This window comes from Amphibalanus amphitrite, unplaced genomic scaffold (assembly GCF_019059575.1).
Source record: "Amphibalanus amphitrite isolate SeventyFive unplaced genomic scaffold, NRLGWU_Aamphi_draft 001087F_arrow, whole genome shotgun sequence".
Classification (NCBI taxonomy): Eukaryota; Metazoa; Arthropoda; class Thecostraca; order Balanomorpha; family Balanidae; genus Amphibalanus; species Amphibalanus amphitrite.
Window position 1 is genome coordinate 60,653 of NW_024882581.1, and position 22,579 is coordinate 83,231.

Consider the following 22,579-nt stretch of genomic DNA (forward strand, 5'->3'; position numbering starts at 1 on the left):
TGGGACATGTCAAGTCACAGAGGTCATATGGGACATGTCAGGTCACAGAGGTCAACTTGGGGTTATCAGAGAGCTCAATCGGAGGTCATCTGGGACATGTCAGGTCACAGAGATCAGCTTGGAGTCATCAGAGAGGTCACCGAGGTAACAGAGGTCATATGGGACACGTCAAGTCACAGAGGTCAACTTGGGGTCATCACAGAGCTCAATTGAGGGTCATGGGGGTCATCTGGGACACGTCAGGTCACAGAGGTCAGCTTGGGGTCATCAGAGAAGTCACTTAGACGTCACAGAGGTCATATGGGACACATCAGGTCACAGAGGTCAGCTTGGAGTTATCAGAGCTAAACTGAAGGTCATGGAGGTCATCTGGGACACATCAGGTCAAAAAGGTCAACTTGGGGTCATCACAGAGCTCCATTAAAGGTCATGGGGGTCATCTTGGACATGTCAGGTCACAGAGGTCAGCTTGGGGTCATCAGAGAGGTCACTTAGAGGTCATGGAGGTCATATGGGACATGTCAGGTCGCAGAGGTCAACCTGGGGTTATCAAAGAGCTCAATTGGAGGTCATCTGGGACACCTAAGGTCACAGAGGTCAGATTGGAGTCATCAGAGAGCTCAATTGGAGGTCACTGAGGTCACCTGGGACACATCAGGTAACAGAGGTCAACTTGGGGTTATCACAGAGCTCTGATGGAGATCATGGGGGTCATCTGGGACACATTAGCTCTTAGAGGTCAGCTTGGGGTCATCATAGAGGTCACATAGAGGTTACAGAGGTCATATGGGATATATCAGGTCACAGATGTCAACTTGGGGTCATCACAGAGCTCAATTGGAGACCACGGAGGCAGCTGAGACACGTCGGTCACAAAGGGCAACTTGGGGGCACGTCAGGTCACAGAGGTCAACTTATGGTCATCACAGAGCTCAATTGGAGGTCTTCTGGGACATGTCAGGTCACAGACTTCAGCTTGGGGTCATCAGAGAGATCACTTAGAGGTTACAGAGGTCATATGGGACACGTGAGGTCCCAGAGGTCAAGTTGGGGTCATCACAGAGCTCAAATGGAGGTCATCTGGGACACGCCAGGTCACAGAGGTCAGTTTGGAGTTATCAGAGCTTTACTGGAGGTCACAGAGGTCATCTGGGACACATCACGTCAAAAAGGTCAACTTGGGGTCATCACAGAGCTCATTGGAGGTCACGGGGGTCATCTTGGACATGTTTTTGGAATCGGGAGAATTTTTGTGAAATAACATATTATGCACCATTTTCAACACTCTCGCTGGCAAGGATGGAGGCCTCATAGACGATCTGTCAGTTCAAGCTCTATAACTTGCAGTAGCATCAACGGATTGCAACAAAATTTTCAGGATCTCAAGTTTAAACAATTTTACATGTACCACGTAAATTTCAAGACAATGACCCGAATGACCTGTGACCTCTTCCCCATGGCAATGTCAACTTGTGACACTGACACTACTTACGACTGCAATATCAATTTTGTAAGTTGTGTCACAAATCAGACAACATGCAATAGATTAGAATTACAATAGCCCACACCAAAACACACTATACCTACCAAATCAAGTTCTTTAGCACGCCTAAGGCCAGTGCACTGGCACGGGGCACGTCCAAGGTCAAATCGCGTTTCTCAGATTTTCGGTTTGTTGTTTTCATCAAGGTTTTGATAGGTGCTCGCACGGTAGCCATGTTGGGATAGGTGAATTAAATGCTAAATTATTTAAATATTTTAAAATAATTTAAGACCTGCCAAACCTAACAATACGCAGAATAATAACCAGCATTAAAAACTGTATTGGGATACAAAGTTATATGTGAATCGAAAGGATCCGCTGAAAATGACCTTGACCTTTGACCCGTCATTTCTCCGTAGTTTGACCTTGCCAAAACTAGAAAAACCAGCAGTAGCATCTCCAACGTTGGTTGCATCATTGAGCGAAAAAATATTGAAATCTAAGGGGTCCTCCTTTCTCACCTGGCCACGTGGTCACTTCCACTTCCTGTATTACACATACGTGACCTTGATTCTGACCTTTGACCTATTTATATATCAGTTTGTGCTGCTTGCCAAAGTAAGAAAGTGGTATTTTTGAAATCAGCTCTTCATGGACTATAGTTGTACGAATTTTTACGAGAATCTAAAGGGTCCGCCGAGAATGACCTTGAACTTTGACCTAAGCTTCCTCAGTTCTTAGGGGGTGCCAAGCCTAGATAATTTATTTTCATAATGAGCATGTCCTACTCTATCTATCCTGTTAATTTAAATCGATTCTGAGGGGTCCGTTTTTGTCATTTTTTCCACGAATGTGGTGCTGGAATCCGAATATTTAAATCGATTCTGAGGGGTCCGTTTTTGTCATTTTTTCCACGAATGTGGTGCTGGAATCCGAATCCGAATTTGAAGCCAACTTTATGAACGTCTCGTCATGGACTATAGTTGTACCAATTTTTACGAGAATCCAAAGGGTCCGCCGAGAATGACCTTGAACTTTGACCTAAGATTCCTCAGTTCTTAGGGGGTGCCAAGCCTAGGTGATTTATTTTCATAATAAGCATGTCCTGCTCTATCTATCCTGTTAATTTAAATCGATTCTGAGGGGTCCGTTTTTGTCATTTTTTCCACGAATGTGGTGCTGGAATCCGAATCCGAATTTGAAGCCAACTTTATGAACGTGTCAGTGTGTACAAAATTGAAATTGTTATTGAAATATCAAATTAGTTGGACATGCCTAAGAGCTGGACTTTTTGCACGCGTTCCCCGCCAGGGGGCGCCACTGAGGAAGCACCCTCTGACGTCACGATAAAACTGCGCGCACTGTGCGCACGGTTCTGTAAGCAAGTAATATAGTGGTGGTTTCATGGTGGAAATTGGAATAAGTATTTTGACGTTGTAAAATTTCAAGCCCTTTTTGTGAAATTAATTAGCAAATGCATTTCAAAAGTATTTATTCAAAGTGTGAAATGAGAATAATTAGAAGAACATGGATATTTTTGTTCCAATAGCTTATTATGTGAGACATGATCGGTACTAACGGGTACTTCTAAGAAGTAGTGAAGAAGTACCAAACAGCCTGCTCGGCTACGATCGTCAGCTGTCCTTTGGAGCTGGACTTCAACGCTGTAAAACAAAATATGTGCTGAATTAATTTTTAGTTTCACCAAAATATAAGCAATTTATCATTTCTTTTTCACTTTTGTAATTATTGTTGAGTGAAGAGACATGTTGCTAGTTCTGACAATATAAATTTTTAATCAAAAAACCGAAATGCGACGGTAAGTATCTGCTACTAAATTATCACTGTAACCAAATACATGGAGAATCTTGCTACCATTGCTTATAAAACGTGCTTATCAATACACAAATGTTTTATTTCAGACAAGAAGGATTTATTTGCCTGAAGTCTTGCGTCATGTGCTACTGCTTTGATTCCAAAGACGCTCTCCGGGTCGGGGTAATTTAGTTCTTCATCGATCGATAAGAGATTTTGATTCCATTGATATCCAAATTGATAAGCTCGGCACCATGGAGTAAGGGCGTCCCCACAGGGGTGCGGACGCAGGAAATATGAATGGCGTTTACACCGACAGTAGTTTCCCACAGCCGGCAATGGGAATCTCCTGTCGGTGTAAACGCCACTTGACTATAGTCCCATCCAACTCAAACACTGGGGAATATCCCCGCACTTTTGAGGACGGAAATCTATGGACCTGCTCGTAAAATAGTGGATAAAATACGGCGAGCTTTCAGTTTTATGGTTGGGTCTCCCTTCCGAGGCACATATTTACGGGGGATATTGGGTCATATTCCCCCGGCGTCCTGATGATCGGCGCCCAGCTCAACGTCGAAGGCGCCCTGATACGCGGCACTGCTATCTGTGAAGGTGCCCAGGTTGCTGCCGCTCGAATTTTGGTCGCCTACTTAACAAAACCTCCGTTGGTGCCATCTCAGTTTCCTCGAGGTAAGGCAACCTTCACACGCCGTTGGCTACCTTGGCTGGCCGGCGACTCGTTCCCCTCGTGGCGACGCTCTTGACATCCAGTCAAAAGTTGGAGTGGCTGGCTCCCCCAGTGGGGGCCGGGGAGGGGGCAGTGGGCCTCCACGTTGCTCTCTTCCCGAGCCTATGGTGACTTGGCTCAACTCTCCTCAATAGAATCTGGATTCTGCACGCTGTATTAACATGGGCGTAGACACCACTACGGACAATACGGACAGTGGGTGTGACAATCAGTAGTGCCGGGTGTCATATATGAGCGGAGAGGCAACAGTACAGCTGAGCGGAGAGACAACATTAAAACAACAGTACAGCTGGCGTTGCATGGAGCTGCAGGCAACCGGACAGCGGAGGCTTGCGAAAAATAAACAATTCGTCACTTCAACGTATAAACAATAGTATAAAAAGCAACATAAACACATATTCTCATGGTCGAACCCATGCACTAGCGGCTCACGGCGGGCACAGGCACGCAGTGCGGTAGCGGTACCGGATCACACGTCATGGGCGTTGTCTCAGCATAGGTTGTTATGAGCGGAGAGGCAACAGTACAGCTGAGCGGAGAGACAACATTAAAACAACAGTACAGCTGGCGTTGCATGGAGCTGCAGGCAACCGGACAGCGGAGGCTTGCGAAAAATAAACAATTCGTCACTTCAACGTATAAACAATAGTAAAAGCAACATAAACACATATTCTCATGGTCGAACCCATGCACTAGCGGCTCACGGCGGGCACAGGCACGCAGTGCGGTAGCGGTACCGGATCACACGTCATGGGCGTTGTCTCAGCATAGGTTGTTCGCAATCTAGTTGAAGCCTAAGAAGACGGCCAGTGGGGTCTCACTGCTGCTGAGGCGACCTCGGAGACGATGCGTCGCCCCTCCTGTCGGCGACCTGCGGTGAGCAGGACTCCAGATAGCTGTCTGGCACGTTGCCGACACTGCCAGACGCTGTCAGCAGGCCTCACTGCTGCAAGTGATGTGCAGATGGACGCCAGGTGACTTCGTCTGCAGGCGATTCCGGAGACCGCGGCCTCACCAGGCAGTACCACCTGCATCGCCATGTCGGTGTTTCTAGAAATGGAAAAATAACAGCATCGGTGAAGGACAAGCAATACAATGTATTCTGTTTTCCTCTCTAGCAGGTATACCTAATCTACAATTATCATTGTTCCTATTTCATTCAACTGAACCTGAAAATTCCATATTGGCACATTGTTTGACTAAATTTGTGTAGTTGGGAACAGGGGCGACGCCACGGTGCGACGACTGGGGGGGGGGGACATTGACCATTTTGAAGGGGACGAGGACCATTTCAAGTCGATTCTTTCCATGCAACGCCATAGGCGTAATGTTAAAATTTTAAAAAGTGGAGGGGACGAGATCCCCTCCGTCCCCCCCCCCCTGTTGCGACGCCCTTGGTTGGGAAGCAGATTGTTTGAAATACATGTTTGGTTGAACAGTGCGGAAAATATTTCATTGATCACTATAGCTGCAACAAAAATACTGAGACAGAAAACATTTGCGCTTACCTGGCTCCTTAGTCAGTCCAGCACAATGGAAGTGGTACCATTTATCGCAGCCGTCGCATCCGACCATCGGTGCTGCACTGATGCTGCTGCACTCCCCACATTCCCAGTACCTTAGGAGCGTCTTGGCTGTGAAAAGATTACATGAGTCATGGCGCATACATGAATAGTAAGATGTTTTATATGTTTAACATCGCATAGCAAAGACACAACAGCTGGGAGTCAAGTGTAGGCCAAAGTGTAAGCCCTGCCATGTTTTGCAGACTGGATTTTAAGCAAGAAAAGCTTTGCTAAAAATGACGCTTGACGAAGCCTCATCCTACTGGGCTGTCTGACATGTCTCCCTGTAAAAAGCATGTGGCCCTTATATTGTATATATGGTGAATATGTTAATAATGCAGATAAAACACAGTATAAATTATACCCAACGTTTCATCTTAATCGACTTTGTCAAGGGTGTTTGAACAGCTTGAGATGAGTGAAGTGTAAGGGTACCTAGGTATGTACATCGGAAAATAAACTGAATCTGCGTTCAATAAACATTGATTTTGATAATACATTTCACAAATCAACTGCTAATAACAATCATACTAAAATAGCACGACAGATAACTAACAATCGCATGAAGAACTTCTTGATTCGCCTTGACATTGTCGTCCGAACGAATGTTGTCTTAAGTTACACATTTGTCTTTTCTGCGCAGCATTTGTGTTTGCCATTTACCGCACCAATGTTCGCCAGCGGTGGTGACTTTTCCTTACCTGCTCACGAAACGTCACACAGGATATGACGTCACCCGAAGACGTCATCAAAAAGTCCAGCTCTTAGGCGTGTCCAATTAGTTGAGAAACAACCGAATTTATTTAACTTCTTTGCCACAGGCCCACAACAAGTGCCTCTCTCAATCATATTGATAAATGCTTGAAATTTTGGCAGCTTCCCTATAATTAAACCAAGCACCTAGTTCATACTGAAATCCTCAAAATATTTTTACACCTTTTTCATGCACTTGAATGGGGGTCGTACTATTTACTGGATTATTTGCCAGCTGGCGCTGTATGGCGGCTAATTTTTCTATGAGTGCCATTTTACATGTCCAAGTCCATCTACTACCTTTTTATATCACAAATTGAAATGCCATGGCTTTCGTCATCGTACATCGATCATCATCTGGCCAGTTGTTAATAAGGCCCCTTGAATGGGACCAGTGTCTACAGCATCAGATTCAGGCCTCAATAGGGTCTAGGTCAAGGCAGTATATAGCTCCTACTGTGGACGTCAAACCGCGTGGGACGCGACTTTTTCGCAATAACTTTTGAATGCGTTGCCTCTCAAGAACGAAACTTCGGCAATGGACGTTTCAGACCCCGGCCTAATTTTTATTACTAAGGTTTTTCAATGTCCGATCAATATTTAGGGCACTTCCCGTTCACTCGTAATGTTAAATTTTGCCCCTGAAACTCTCTCGGTGAGCAGAGGCTACTCCACAAGGGGCGGAGCCATAGTGTGACGTTGGAGCTAAGCTCCGCCTCGGCTGGCCGTTGCCTGAGGCGCTACCTGACCCGAGACCGGTCAGTCGCGGTCCGTAGGGGTTGGTACGCGGTGCTTCCTGCCAACACACCCAGCCGCATGGCGAGCTGGGTGGCGAGTGTTGACTGTTCGCACTTCTATCAATGAAATATTTTCTTCGACTCGCTAAGAATGTCACTCAGATAGGAAGACTATGCGCGTACGCCAACTATTACGATGATTTAAGAATAACAGAAAATAATTAAATGATTATTTAATAAGTTTGTCAAGGTAATTACGTAAATGAGATACCTACATAATAATATAATATATTTTTACACAGTCAAGTTAATTTTTTTTAATTAAAATTTTAATTTTAGGTTCTTGTAGATATCAAACCGCCAGGAACGTTAGTACACTTCGTGTTATCCTGCCAAGCCCCAATATGCCCCAACTTAAATGTTTCCGTAATGCACCGGTACGCATAGCCGGAGGGGAGCCGGATCCGCCGGAGCCGTCATATTTTGCCCTGAGTGGGAGCCGGAGCCGGAGCCGTATTGCCACTTTACTCGGAGCCGGAGCCGGAGCTGGAGCTGATTCAAATGTTCAAGGCTCTGCATCCCTGCTGCTAAGTCAATAATTCGTATAGTTTATTTGATAAAGGGCCATACTGAACAATATCGATTTTTTCTCGGATTAAAAAACCTGGTAAAAGGCCATACTGAACAATATCGGTTTCGAGATGTCCGCCCATCTGAGACCCGACGCACACAGCATGCAGAACCGGTTCTGAGTGAGGATCGACCGACAGATGGCAGTCGTGTCTGAACGGTAGATGGCAGGGAATTCGTAGTTAGTAGGCGGGGCTTCGCGAGCAGCCTGACGATAGCCGCCATCCGGGCTGATATTTCACTTAGCATTACGAGTGAACGGGAAGTGCCCTAAATATTGATCGGACATTGAAAAACCTTAGTAATAAAAATTAGGCCGGGGTCTGAAACTCCATTGCCGAAGTTTCGTTCTTGAGAGGCAACGTATTCAAAAGTTATTGCGAAAAAGTCGCGTCCCACGCGGTTTGACGTCCACAGTAGGTGCTGCCTGTATCAATATGTATTTGGTCAGGTGGTATGACATTTGTATCCTAATTCCATGGTTCTTGAATCATTTTGCTAAAATATTACTGATATGAATAGTTTTTCATGTAATGCATGCTTCTTAGATAGAATTACTTACCAATCATATGCAAGCAATGCTGTCTGCTTTTTGTTGATAAATTTTGATGCTCATTTCAGGTTTCAGGATGGGGCTCCTAAAATGTTAATAAGGCCCCTTGAATGGGACCAGTGTCTACAGCATCAGATTCAGGCCTCAATAGGGTCTAGGTCAAGGCAGTATATAGCTCCTACTGTGGACGTCAAACCGCGTGGGACGCGACTTTTTCGCAATAACTTTTGAATGCGTTGCCTCTCAAGAACGAAACTTCGGCAATGGACGTTTCAGACCCCGGCCTAATTTTTATTACTAAGGTTTTTCAATGTCCGATCAATATTTAGGGCACTTCCCGTTCACTCGTAATGTTAAATTTTGCCCCTGAAACTCTCTCGGTGAGCAGAGGCTACTCCACAAGGGGCGGAGCCATAGTGTGACGTTGGAGCTAAGCTCCGCCTCGGCTGGCCGTTGCCTGAGGCGCTACCTGACCCGAGACCGGTCAGTCGCGGTCCGTAGGGGTTGGTACGCGGTGCTTCCTGCCAACACACCCAGCCGCATGGCGAGCTGGGTGGCGAGTGTTGACTGTTCGCACTTCTATCAATGAAATATTTTCTTCGACTCGCTAAGAATGTCACTCAGATAGGAAGACTATGCGCGTACGCCAACTATTACGATGATTTAAGAATAACAGAAAATAATTAAATGATTATTTAATAAGTTTGTCAAGGTAATTACGTAAATGAGATACCTACATAATAATATAATATATTTTTACACAGTCAAGTTAATTTTTTTTAATTAAAATTTTAATTTTAGGTTCTTGTAGATATCAAACCGCCAGGAACGTTAGTACACTTCGTGTTATCCTGCCAAGCCCCAATATGCCCCAACTTAAATGTTTCCGTAATGCACCGGTACGCATAGCCGGAGGGGAGCCGGATCCGCCGGAGCCGTCATATTTTGCCCTGAGTGGGAGCCGGAGCCGGAGCCGTATTGCCACTTTACTCGGAGCCGGAGCCGGAGCTGGAGCTGATTCAAATGTTCAAGGCTCTGCATCCCTGCTGCTAAGTCAATAATTCGTATAGTTTATTTGATAAAGGGCCATACTGAACAATATCGATTTTTTCTCGGATTACAAAACCTGGTAAAAGGCCATACTGAACAATATCGGTTTCGAGATGTCCGCCCATCTGAGACCCGACGCACACAGCATGCAGAACCGGTTCTGAGTGAGGATCGACCGACAGATGGCAGTCGTGTCTGAACGGTAGATGGCAGGGAATTCGTAGTTAGTAGGCGGGGCTTCGCGAGCAGCCTGACGATAGCCGCCATCCGGGCTGATATTTCACTTAGCATTACGAGTGAACGGGAAGTGCCCTAAATATTGATCGGACATTGAAAAACCTTAGTAATAAAAATTAGGCCGGGGTCTGAAACTCCATTGCCGAAGTTTCGTTCTTGAGAGGCAACGTATTCAAAAGTTATTGCGAAAAAGTCGCGTCCCACGCGGTTTGACGTCCACAGTAGGTGCTGCCTGTATCAATATGTATTTGGTCAGGTGGTATGACATTTGTATCCTAATTCCATGGTTCTTGAATCATTTTGCTAAAATATTACTGATATGAATAGTTTTTCATGTAATGCATGCTTCTTAGATAGAATTACTTACCAATCATATGCAAGCAATGCTGTCTGCTTTTTGTTGATAAATTTTGATGCTCATTTCAGGTTTCAGGATGGGGCTCCTAAAATGGATTGGACGTATGCTCCTTGACTTCACTGTCATCACCATAGCTATAATGCTGTTCCCAGGAATATCCCCAAATGCTGAATTTGAGGTTACGAGGTATGTTTCATCTTAATCTCTTTTGTAGGTACCTACTTTATTTTCTGCTGGGTGCTTTAAAGCAATACATCCAGTTTGATATGGGCATTTGCAGTTGAAGCAAACTGTCATATTGCAACTAACATTGTATGATAAAAATCTGGATCATTGTCTGATCATAAAACACAAAAACCCAGGAAGGTACTTACCTAGGGATAATGTTATACCTTGTTGGTTAAGCTATTGCAAATAAAACAAACTCCTGTGTTATTGTTTATTTCTCATTTACCTATTTTCTGACTTATAATTAATTTATTTCCCTTAATTGCTTTAATCAGATGTTAGGTTGGTATCTGTGATTCTTATTAAAAATCATTGAACATAGGTATTTGTCATTCTTCTTTTGACTTTCACATTTTTAATTCAGTTACAACTAAATCATTTTTATATCATTATAGTATGCTGAGCTTGGAAATTGGCTATCAGCTGCCATAAATCCATCTAAGATCAGTATCTAAACAGTTAGCTGAATGTGACTGGGGCGATATGAAATCAGTTTCGCTGCCGTGCTCTCTCGCTGTCACTAACCAACATCCGTGGCAGGTTCTCAGACAGTCCGCCGCTGGAGGGCGTGCTGGAGCGCAACGAGCGTCTGTCCTCGATGGAGCCGCTGCTGGGCGACCTGGCCACCGGTCCAGAGTCCACCGCCAGTCGCGGCGGCGCCGTCTACACAGGCGTCGAGGGCGGCGCCATCCTGCGGCTGACAGACGACGGCGGCGCGGAGACCGTCGCCCAGCTGGGCCGCTGCGGTGAGTGCTGCGACAGACTGCCGCACGCCTGCAGTGGTGCTATGTTCCCTCCTCTCGGGCTGGGTATTTTGATAGTGATATTTGTCAAAATCCGGGGAACTTGCCAACAGCGACGTGACACCGGTCCCATCGGAGAATCGTTCCCTTCCAGCTACATGCTTGACTACACATATTTCCCTTTAGCTAGGTCATAGGACGTACATTTTTCTATCGTTTGTCGAGCGTAGGTAGTGTGAGCGTGCGCTGTTTGACTGGCCCCTCTCCGCAGACGATCCGCTGGACAGTCCGCGGTGCGGCCGGCCGCTGGGGATCCGGTTTGACCAGCAGGGCCGTCTGCTGGTGGCCGACGCGTACCTGGGCATCCACCGGGTCAACGTCAGCTCAGGTAACAGCGGCGTCAATTTCTGCCTCGGGAACCACCGTCATGAAACGCTGCAACGGGCTGCATTCCCTGGAAAAACTATCATTTGTTTGTGTTTTCTGGATATTCTTTGGGCGACACAAGTTACAGTCGTGCCACATGCTGTCATGTTGTTAAATGTTGTCACTAATTAACACTTTTGTTGCTTTTCCTGCAGGATAAAAACAAAAAATAACGCAGTAAACCCTCGATGATATTTATAAAAAGACGAAGGTGGAAAAATGTTACATGTGCGTGATTTGTTCAGCTGCAGCACTAGAGCAGTATTGTGAACCAACTTCATCAGTGCGATTGAGAGTGACGCGGATTACACAAGTGACATCGTGCCTGTCCGGCGTCATTGTATCATTCTGGTGTATTCATCGTACCGATTTAATAACATTTGTACTCGCCGGCTCGGTCTGTCCCCACCTACTGACGGCCATGCTGTACCGTCAGGCGCCGTGGAGCGGCTGGTCCCGACTGGTGTGGTGGTGGACGGCGAGCCACTGCGGTTCTGTAACGACGTCCTGTCGGCCAGCGACGGTACCATCTACTTCACCTCGTCCTCAGCCATCGCCGACCTGCATAACGGCTTCATGGAGCTGGCCGTGCGAGGCACTGGCAGGTTAGTACGGGACAACGGCAGGTAAGTTATTACTGGCGGTCCGGGGCAAGTCCGGGTTGGTGTGTCACCGATGATAGCAGCACGCTGCTATTACGCGTGTCAAATTGGGTTTCCATGGAGACGTCAACAAGCCCATTGCTCCAACACTACCACAAGTGTGACGTCAGCTCGCGAAATGGAATAGCAGCGTGCTGCTATCACCGGTGAAACACCACCCGGGGCACCGGCAGGTCAGTACGGGACACTGGCAGGTCAATCCACCACGGCTACAGGAGGAGGGTAGTTATCAGTGCTCTGACAATCAGGGGCACCAGTAGAATCTGGTCCGCTGCTGCTGCAAACGAGGGTGAGAATAGATCGTCTGAGAGCTCCTTAAAGATAGCAACGATGAGCGAAGAGCACGAGCAGTTTTTATAGGAGATGAATAGGTACATTGCCAGTAATACATTCACGCCAATTCTAATATATTTCCACAGGCTGTTCCGACACGACCCAGTCACCAACACGACCACGGTGCTGCTCTCTGGGATCAACTTCGCCAACGGCATCGCGCTGAACGGTCGCGAGACGGCGCTGCTGGTGTCCGAAACGGCGCGCTACCGGGTGCTGAGGTGAGGCCGGACACCAAGACACAGTGCTGGTGTTTCCTCGCCTCTCTGGTATTACCTCGAACTCTTTTCATATTTCTCTGTATGCTGTCTCGTGACCGAGCCTTGATCGTTAGTATTTCATTTCCTTCGTTGAGACGTCGCCCAGTGCGACACCCTTGACTTTTCGTCACTCCCAACCGTGTCGGACTTTTCGTCAATCGTCATTCCCAGTCATCCCCACGGCCCGCCACTGACACCCGTCGCTCGGGTGCCAGCGGCGCGGAACGGAAAACTTGTGTAAATCGATAAAAAGAAATTGCGTTGGCGTCGCCTGCGGCTCGTCATTGTACCGTGGCCAGTAAGATTCCGCCTTTAAAAATTACCGAGTGAAGTTTTATCTGCCTAGGGCTTGTAAACGGAATATCTACCTGTCCAACATTTGTTTAGTGTTTTAACGATGTCATTCTCCTACAGCATCTACACGTGTAAAAACAGGCTCCCAACATCGCCTTGAATAAAACTTCACAAACTATCTGACCAATTATGCTTCGCCGGACCGCAGTAGCGGCTGATTATAGGCTGGCGAGTGGCGGGGCCTCAAACATTTTAATGAAGAGGGGCCTGTCCCACTGACTTCCTCATCCTCTGGATAGTTTGTAGTGTGACCCTTGTCCCACCGACTCCTACCCCACTAACTACAGTGTTTTTTTTTTTTTTTGGCAGGGTGTGGCTAAAGGGCGGCCGACATGAATTGTATGTAGTGTGAACTGCGACCCCTGTCCCACTGACCTCCCCCCTCTATTCACAGGGTGTGGCTGAAGGGCGGCCGCGCCGGCACCAGTGAGGTGGCCGCTGATAATATGTGTTAGTAGTGTGACCCCAGTCCCACTGACTTCCCTCTATTCACAGGGTGTGGCTGAAAGGCGGCCGCGCCGGCACCAGTGAGGTGGCCGCCGATAATCTGTGTTGGTGGTGTGTCCCCTGTCCCACTGACTCCCTCCCCCTCCCCTGTGTTCGCAGGGTGTGGCTGAAGGGCGGCCGGGCCGGCACCAGTGAGGTGGCCGCTGACAATCTGCCGGGATTCCCGGATAACATCCGGCCGCGGCCCGACGGCGGCTTCTTTGTCGGCCTCTGCGGGCTGCGGTGAGTAGCGTTCAGCTGCGGTGAATGGACCGGGGAAGTTGAGCGGAGCGGAAACGATGCCGGCGTGGGAGGTATCGCCTCTGAAGTAATGCTCGGTGTTGTAAATACTTCCGGTTTGATTGCACACGCGAGTCGTGCTGTGGGTGTCTCTGCGGTTTTCCATAGATAAGCTCCGATAGATAAGCTCAACCTGTATAGCACACGAAGAAGCCTCACAGTCTCGCTTGTACCTACCTCCAGGTACCAGAACCCCCTGGCCGAGGGGCTGATCAAGCCGCACCCGCTGCTGGCCAAGCTGCTGCTGCGCATTCTCTCTGTGGCAATGACGCCCATCAGGCTACTGGAGCGCGCCTTCCCAAATCCGTACACGCAGACCATTATCTACAAGGTGAGTGCAGGGCAAGGTTGGCTAGAAATTGCATGGCTGTTGGTTAGGCTCGACGGCGATGGTGTAAACATATTCTGGCCTGTGCAGTATTTCGAAGATGGTCCTCAGTTTTGAGAATGGAATGAGCGGCGAGCGCGGCAGCTTACTCAGCATTTATTTCGATTCTAGTGCTTTTCGCTTTGAACGAACGTCAAACTTACTAGAGGTCTGCAGAGAGAATCATCACCTAAAGGAGCGGCGTATCAAATTCACTGCACCATTTATTCACACAGTCATGCCCATTTCAAAGTCCATGACTCCATCTGTGAGTGGAGAATTTTTCTGTTGGTGATCAATGATCATGACAATGACAGATAAACAAATAAATAACGTTCCATCATTTTAGTACGAAGCAAAGCCATCCAATCGTCCGGGACACGCGCGGCGGCCCCCTGACACACAGCCCGCCGTCCCCCGACCGCAGGGCGTCACGATGCGCACCATGCAGCGTCTGTCATCATACGGGCGCGCGCTGCACGCCATGGGTTTGGAGCTGAGCGACACGGGCGCCGTCACCGGCAGCCTGCACACCTCCCGTATGGCGTGTATCTCTGAGGTAAACGAGCACGACGGCGCACTGTTCCTCGGCTCGCCGTTCGAGGATTTCTTGGGCCGGGTGCCCGCGGCGCCGCGCACCATACGAGTGCGCACAAAGCACACGGATGGCTCGATGTCGGTTAGCGTCGGGGATCAGTAGTGATGTGTTTGTCTCGGGGAAGATGGAGATCAAAAGATCGCAGCTGATGTGATGGTGGATTCTGGGGTAGAGTTCGTATGGTGGATGGGAAGGAAGTAGAGAGCTGCGTGTAAGGGTGGTTTTTGTAAGGCGTATGCGAGCGGCTGGCATTGGGTTAGGTGTAGATGGGCTAGGCGTGTGAATTGCGGAGCCTCAATGAGATTCATCGGCTGCATTGGTGATTTCATCCATTTTTCACTTTCTCATCGATCAGTTTGTGTTTGAGGGAGGACCGGAAATCCGTTTGCTAGTGAGTGAGGTGCGGGGGCGTGAGAAGGACCTCAGATGACGTGGTGGCTCACAGACTAGCGTCCGTACCATAGAGGGTGCCAGTGAGGCCTACAGAAAGCCCAGTCCACATCCACTCGGCTGTGCCTTGTCCGAGCTTGTTGACGTTGAGTGTGTGCTTCCCCCTTTGTAAGCCGAATTATCACGTGTCTTTCGCAGGCAAGTCGGGGACTTACCGTAAAAACATTTGTTAATGTGCCATTTTTTAAGCAATAGCCCACGGACGCAGCCTCTTTTTTTGGATAATGAGCCTGAGAATGGATGTTTTGCGAGCATTCGGAGGCTTTTCTTTCGCACAGGGCTCAGATACAGTCTTTTGTTTTCATAATTGCTGCCATTGGGAATCATTTTTCGATATTCTTGATAAACATTTTTAATCGCTGTCATGCCAGTAAACGCGTTCCATGAAATAACACGGATGGTAACGAATTACTTCGGTCATTTGATTTTACACTTTTAAACTACAAAGTGAAATGTCAAATCAATAAGATACAAAAATACTTATATGGATACAGGCAATAAGGAAATTTTCGCTCAAAACCGGCATGCCACAGGACTCCGCTATTGCTTCTACACTGGCCCATACATATCAACAACTATTCATAAATTATCACCAACGTCGCAAATGTGATCTACGCAGCTCTCAGTTCACTATTGCCATCGTATCACCATGATTGTTCAGTCACATCGAGTCAATACTTGGTGCAATAAGTACGACTCCTGAGGATCTCTGTGTTCAGTGTTTCGGTCAGTGCCGCACTCGCGAGGCGCGGTGCCTCCGTCGTGTTGGTAGTTCATCATTCATCGAGTGGGTGTGGGTGATTGTGTGTTCGCGGGACGCAGTGCGGTCGGCTTGTCTGACAGCCCGACCTCTATGAATGTGGATCCCCGAGGAGCTTATTTCCCGCTCATTTCTGAGTCCTGATGCAACGTTCCAATAAAGATCTGAAGCAAATGATGCTCTCTTTGTAATGGGAAATAATTTGGAATGAGAACTGCATGTCCTGAAAGCCAAGTCTCTAATTATGAACACCAGTCTGCCTTTTACACATGGTGTTTCATTGTTTATCCACGCCTTCTAGCCTGTCCCAAGTTAACACCAAATGTAATAAGTAGCATTGTTATCAAAGCCTTGTGATGAACGCTCACCAGCGCGCCTGCCCGTTTTTTCCTATTATCCTCTGGCCGTTTGCCGTACCTGGCCTCACCTGATGCGGTGTGAGGCCAGGTATTTCCGATAGCGACCGCGCTACTCTGCGGGCGGCTGCGATATCCACTGTCCGCGCTCTGTGCTGGATTTTCTGCGAAAGCTCTCTTGCATCACTCTATGTGGCACCTATTGATCCCGATTCCCGGCTGGGAGCCGCTATAGCGAGCGGTGCGCTGGATGTGACGGGTTGAGTCATCTGGGTAGGCCTGTACCGACCTGTTAGCGCCGCTGGGACAGTTCCCGGAAAGGTGACCGCCGCGGAACTGGTGGTCTCTGTTGGTGGGGACACACACGGGCCGCGCAGGCTGCCTCTCCAGGCTCCAGCACCACTGTCTACTGGGGAAAGGAGGGAGCTTTTTCAGAACTGAGTGTGGGATTAGGGGCTTCACTGGTGGATGTAGTAAACACTGACCATATCGTAAACTTGATGAGTGTGTGTTGGGGTGGGGGTAGCCGGGAAGATCCGCTAGATATGGGATTTTACGGTCATAACCCGGTGACACCCTACAGCTGCAGTGATGAGCCATGGCACTGGGTTTCTCCTAAGCATTAGTTTTGTGCTCTGTTCTCTAGACTGTACGGGGAACTGCGGAGGGATGGGTATCGGACAGTTGACTGTGGTGACAGCTGTCACAGAGTGGTCTCATGACGTCATACCGGTGGGGTTATGACGTCATACCTAGAAACCCGGCCAATGGAACAGCGGGGGCGGTTTCCCGCGGTCCTGGGCGCCAACCTGGGATTTCTAACCGATACAGCTCGCTTCGACTGTATTTTGTGGGATTATTGCAGCATTGTCTAGCAGGTGTGGATTTATTTACAGCTTATCGCGTCCTATCTGTGGTTTCTGATGTAGGGCATTTCCCAGAATCATGAGTTAATGTATTTGTAGATTTTCATTTTGTTTATCTAAATTCGGACATTGCTTTTTGCATATTTAGATATCGTCCCTTTTATTGCACAAATGTTGCAGAGAACAGATAACAAATAATGTGAAGAATATGACGGGTAAAAAAGAATATTGATAATTTATGGGCTTTGATAATTCACATGCTGAGTGTCTCAAAACTCTGATGGCCAATGATCTTGTATAGTAGTTTGATTTTATTATTCCATAAACTTTGTAATTCTAACTGAGCAAAACATGATTAACGTAACTAACTTGAAGAAAGAACGATGTAATTGGATGACATTTGCAAGTGGTTATAACGGAGCAGGAAGAATGATATTCCGTTTGGAATCATTTAGGTACAAGAAAGTTATTCAGAAGTATTACAAAACCATACAAATGATCGTCCTGCGGTTTTTATATTATTTTTTTAGGACCTTTGCTAACGAAGCTTTATTTTAGTTATGTCGCCTGTCGGTACTCAATAGGCTACCCAGTACCAAATTAGTTACCCTTGACTTATCGATTAGCTTTGCTTGCATGCTGCTCTCTGACACATATATGATGCATTGTGTGATCAGCCGTAACGTCTGCCGTGCTGAGACGGGTCTGTTGCCACACCCCATTGTATTTATCACGGTGACTATAAATAGTATTTATTCAGTGGTATCGGCCCGCGGCAGCTGTGGCCTGAATCGAGGGAACTCCCGGCCACTCAAGTGCGGCTTATATTGTGTTGTCAGAAACAACGGGGTCGCATTTCACGTGGCACGGGTCTTTTTATGTACTGTGCTGTCACATTTGATGGATGTTTTCATTAAAGAAGTTTATCAGAGACGCGGAATGGGCCCTTCCCCGTCTATCCTTATATTTCCTTATCATGTTTGATGTTGTTGGTACTTTACATAAGTGGAGAGTCCCCTGCAGCATAAGTGACTCCCCGTCTGTAGATATTAACTGCTGCCATGCATAAAAAACATCGGGGGAGGGGAGGGGAAACAGTAACTACATGTGAGAACTATCGAGCGCAGCTGGTACCGGTAGCGCCCGCAGGTGGCGGTGCTACCTGCTCGGCCTTGCAGGGGGTTCCTGGGAGGCCGGCTCCCAGCTGACACGGTGCCGGCCGCGCGGCGGTGCCACCCGTTCACAGAGGAAGACTCGGCTCCTGACGCAGCGGCGCGGCCGCCGGGCCGGGCCGGGGACGGCCCGAGCCCACCACAAACAGCGGCTGTTTTCCGTCGGCCGCTTTTCCTGCATAGGTGATGAATGGCGATGTGCCGCCAGCCGGCCACCCTGCTGTGCTAGCTCGGCCGAGTGAGCTAAGCCGAGCTACGGGAAAGGCGGCCGCAGCTTATTGTGAGAGTGGCGGAGCTGTTTTGACGGTCTGCTTTCGCTCGACGTATAGACGCTAAATCTGAAGTGGCATGGGCTTACCCATGACAGGTCTCACAGGCTGGAATGAAGAAAAAGAAGTCAGATGTTCCCTCAGCAAGCTTATTCCCTAACCACAGCTCTGAGTATATTTCCAGAAGATGTTCATTGTTCAGCATGCTGGAATGATGAGTTTAACTCCTTCTCCATTTGTTTAACCGTTTATTGTTAAAGCTGCTTTCATTCCTCTCTCGTCTGGCCTACGTGAACATTTTTGAAGAAAAAAGGTGCTTGAAGTCGACGCCTAGCCCGTAATGGCTCATATAACATATAACTTGGAAATGTTATCCATGGAAGATTGTTTTCAAGGATCGGAAATACTTGTAGGTACAGACTCAGCAAAAACTTTGTATCATCCGCTCATTAACTGACAGTTGATCGAGACTCCATTATGTCCTATATCGTCGGAAATTGAAGAACAAGGATGAACTGAAGGTAACTGTTCCCCTACTTTCTTACCATCACAGCTTAGCAGCGACATTGCGAGACGGAATGCAGCGAGCACTGATCACGTGTAAGGTAATTGAAGAAAATATGCCTAAGCTACCAGCTTGGGACGGAAATTCCCAGTCTGAGATAAGCATTTGGGAAACGAGGCCACCTAAGACTAGATTTGGGCTGTCCGCGGAGCATCTCGGGGCGGCAGCGGCCCACCGGGCCTGGCCACCGGCCCTGGCCCATTTCGGGCGATAGGTACTCCAGGCTCGGAGTTTCCTGCCGCCCCAAAGATAGGCGCCCGGCTTACCCATCCCCCTCGCATAACGCCACGCTTGCCGACAACGGTGAGCTCTGGTGCCGACTAAATAACGTCAAGCTGCCGACAACAGAGCTGAACGTTGCTAGCCCTCGCATCCCGGTTGATACAATAACGATCGTCTCTTATGACAAGCTTCTGGTCTCAGGATGTCTCCTGCAAGCTGAGCGGGCTTCTAATCTAACTCCTGTCCACTTAGTCGAACGATCCGACTGCAGGGGAACAACCGCATCGGAGGCATCCGCCGCGGTGCCTAAATATAGCTGTCGTGCACCGTCCGGCCAGTGACTGAGCTGTTCGGTCCAATCACGACGTGAGTTCAGCACGTGTTCGGCCGATTGGAGAGCGTGGTCGGCGGGCCGTTAGCAGTCAGTTTTCGGCGACCGTGAGCGGTCATCCCGAGCGGGCCGGTATCGGACGTGATCCCTTCCCACCTGCTCTGCCTGCGGCCGGGGAGCCGCCGAAAATCCCTGTGCAGACCACACGGCGGCCAAAGGAGCAGCTCAGCGGCTTCAGTCCCGGCTCACTGGACACTGAGTCCCGGCGGAGGCGCGTGCGCCGCACCCATCAACGATCGGACTTCGGAGAGCGCGCCAGGGTCTGGTCTGGTGTGCTTCGTCTGGGGCTCAATCATGAGCTGTATGGTTTCGTTTTTGCTATTATACGGCTCCCTAAAAATCATTAAAGCGAATGTTGTCTGTTGGTAGATGCTCGGTTCAAAGCTCCATGAGGATTGAGGTTGGCGCAATGACTTACTTATCAGCGATGTTTTTATTTCCCTTGGTGATGCCCATTTGCAGAGTCGTTCTGCACTGGGGGTGTCAGCAGCAGCCGACTTCTATTGATGGAGCGCGGAGAGGCTACAACGGAACTTCCTCTTTCGTGATCAGCCGCGCCGGTCCAGCTCTTTTTCAATTAGATAGCTCATATAAGAGCGCCGTGATATCTGCTCATGCACATGTCTGCTGCGGGCTTAGTCGAGATGCCAGGCGGGCACAACGGTCGCCGGGTCGGAAAGTCCGCTGCGCTCCGCCAGATTTGACTATCCGCTGCAAGCTTAGAGACTACTTGTATCGCAGCTATCAAATGAATCGCCGCGATTATATCCATGTGGCACGTTTATGTGGGAACTTCCCAAGATTGGTATCGGCAGGTGTTTGACCCCGCGTTGCCGTCAGATTGCTGCTCGACAAGTCTAGCAGCTTTCGCGGCTCTGTAACACCATTTGATTTTTATCCCAGTGGATGCAGAAGAAATGGGTGTTTGATTGCGATACAGCATGCAACAAACAGCTGTTTTGTGCAGGGCTGTTTGGTAGGTACACCTAGGAATAACATAGGTATTTATAACATGGGGGAGGTGGGGGGGGGGGGGGGCGGAGTTCCGGACGACCTCCCTAATAATTTCACTTCCCTAATGCAGCCTAATGCATAATGGTCGACATTTTTGTGTTGGACCACCAATCCTGAGAACCTGGTGGAGCCCTTGAGAAGTCTACAGCTCCGTCACTTTGTACTTTGCGGTCGTGGCAAGGCTCGCCACAGTGGGCCTGAATAAAGTGCGTGCTTCTGTATTACATAAAACAATGGCAGGGTGCATGTAGCAATGACGTGAACGTGGTCGGTAAAGTCAGAGATGACATCATATGCTGTAAAACTTTGTCAGGTAAGTCGAAACGTTTCACTGGAAGGCGAATGTAAATCTGAGAGGGAAGTCCTACAACCAGTTTAATGTAACGCGCATGCTAGTGTGAAAGGACCGCAGGAATGCCAAAAATGCGATGCATTTTGTCATCGCCAAAAAATTTGCTTGTTGTAACTAGTACAACAAAGTACCTACTTGTCTCCCTGATCCGTAAGCAAAACAAGTTATCATGCAACACATTTTTAATAAGTCTTGATGACGTTCGCTTTAGAGTTGCGCACTGAAGGAAGCATTTAGGTATTCCTGAAGTCTGTCCAAGCTTCAAGATTAAAGGGACCCTCCCACCTTCAAAAAAGTTAATGAATTGGCACGAAAGTGATGTCGCTCGGTTCAGAAAGAGCGAAAACGAATATCTACCAAATTTCATAGAAAAATATTCACCGGTTTTCAAGATATTAGACTTTTACTTTTGTTTACTTTTTGGGATTTACGCTGTTCCTAGCGACTTTATTTGAAAGTGCGGCATTGGTTGCGCGCAAAGCAGCATATACCACCGCGTGCTACCAAACGTTTTAGTAAAAGATTTAAAAATCGTTAGATCTCCGCTGACGTCACAAATTCTAAGGGGGCATACCAATGCACTAGCCCCTTAGAATCCGAAAACTGCAAGTTTGAAATTCCATATCTCCGAATTAAAGCATTTGTCGATGTTGTGAGTGCCCAAACCGGTATTTGCAGGCCATGGCCACCAATTTGGCTATCTCAAGTCAAAACTAATGTTAAGGTGGGAGTGTCCCTTTAACTATTTAATGTGTGAACGAACGGTTTGTTGCAAACCTTTTTGCGAGCATTTGCACTCCTTCTGAAATGAAGTACTGTTCTAGGTACCTATGTCTTTTCTGTTAGCCCGTGCTTGGGGGGGGGGGGTCACGCCCCCTTTATGGTTTTTCGCGAATGTCTAAAAAAAAAAAACGGCGGCGCGCTCTGTTTTGGTACACCTCTCCATCCATTTTTTTCCGCACATGTTGTGAAAATTTTAGACCCGAGTCATTCAAGGTCAGGTCACCAGATCACGTGAAGTGACCTTACCTCAGAAAAAGTTCAAAGGCTCGTTGTAGCTACACCGACATAACGATCGCTTTGAAACTTTCAGCGATTGATAAGAGTATCAATGTGTATAAAATGTTTATCTTGGAATATTATACGTGACCCAGGGTTAGGTCAATTTTGCGACCTCTTCATTGGGTGAAATGGGTCAATGGGAGAAAATTAAAATACGCCTCTTTTGGACGAATGTCGTTCTAAACACTCTCAAACATCGCTTTTTTACAGGTAGACATGACGCACTTAATTGGAAATTGCACCTGTGGCCCCTCTGTGCCCCTGAGGTTATCTCAGCTCATGAAAGGTCACCAGCAGTTTTTTTTACTATAACTTTTGATAGAGACGTGCTAGAGCGGTGGAAACACTTCAGATGTGTTAAGCTCGACGATACAGATCGACTGATATGCAACATGACCCTTTCTAGTCAGTTAA

The 22,579-nt window shown here is 47.9% G+C and overlaps 1 protein-coding gene across 2 annotated transcripts; it reads left to right on the forward strand.

The window, feature by feature from the left end:
* The first annotated feature begins 6,358 nt into the window (after window positions 1–6,358).
* Window positions 6,359–16,070, forward strand: LOC122369969 (adipocyte plasma membrane-associated protein-like). Of its 2 annotated transcripts, none has more exons than XM_043345158.1 (9): window positions 6,359–6,379; window positions 9,998–10,115; window positions 10,698–10,903; window positions 11,172–11,288; window positions 11,763–11,931; window positions 12,408–12,542; window positions 13,542–13,664; window positions 13,905–14,052; window positions 14,516–16,070. In XM_043345158.1, the coding sequence occupies exons 2-9, from the start codon at window positions 10,006–10,008 to the stop codon at window positions 14,786–14,788; spliced, it is 1,281 nt and encodes a 426-aa protein (XP_043201093.1). In that variant the 5' UTR covers window positions 6,359–6,379; window positions 9,998–10,005; the 3' UTR covers window positions 14,789–16,070. The 2 variants fall into 2 exon arrangements, with proteins under 2 accessions (XP_043201093.1, XP_043201094.1); XM_043345159.1 differs by lacking the exon at window positions 6,359–6,379 and adding an exon at window positions 6,410–6,443 and having other exon boundaries at window positions 10,005–10,115.
* The last annotated feature ends 6,509 nt before the right edge of the window (window positions 16,071–22,579 follow it).

Coding starts and splice junctions, on each gene's coding strand:
- LOC122369969 (XM_043345158.1), top strand. CDS start 10,006: ATGGGGCTCCTAAAATGGATTGGACGTATGCTCCTTGACTTCACTGTC. Junction 10,904..11,171: donor CGCCCAGCTGGGCCGCTGCG/GTGAGTGCTGCG, acceptor CCCTCTCCGCAG/ACGATCCGCTGGACAGTCCG. Junction 13,665..13,904: donor GTCGGCCTCTGCGGGCTGCG/GTGAGTAGCGTT, acceptor ACCTACCTCCAG/GTACCAGAACCCCCTGGCCG.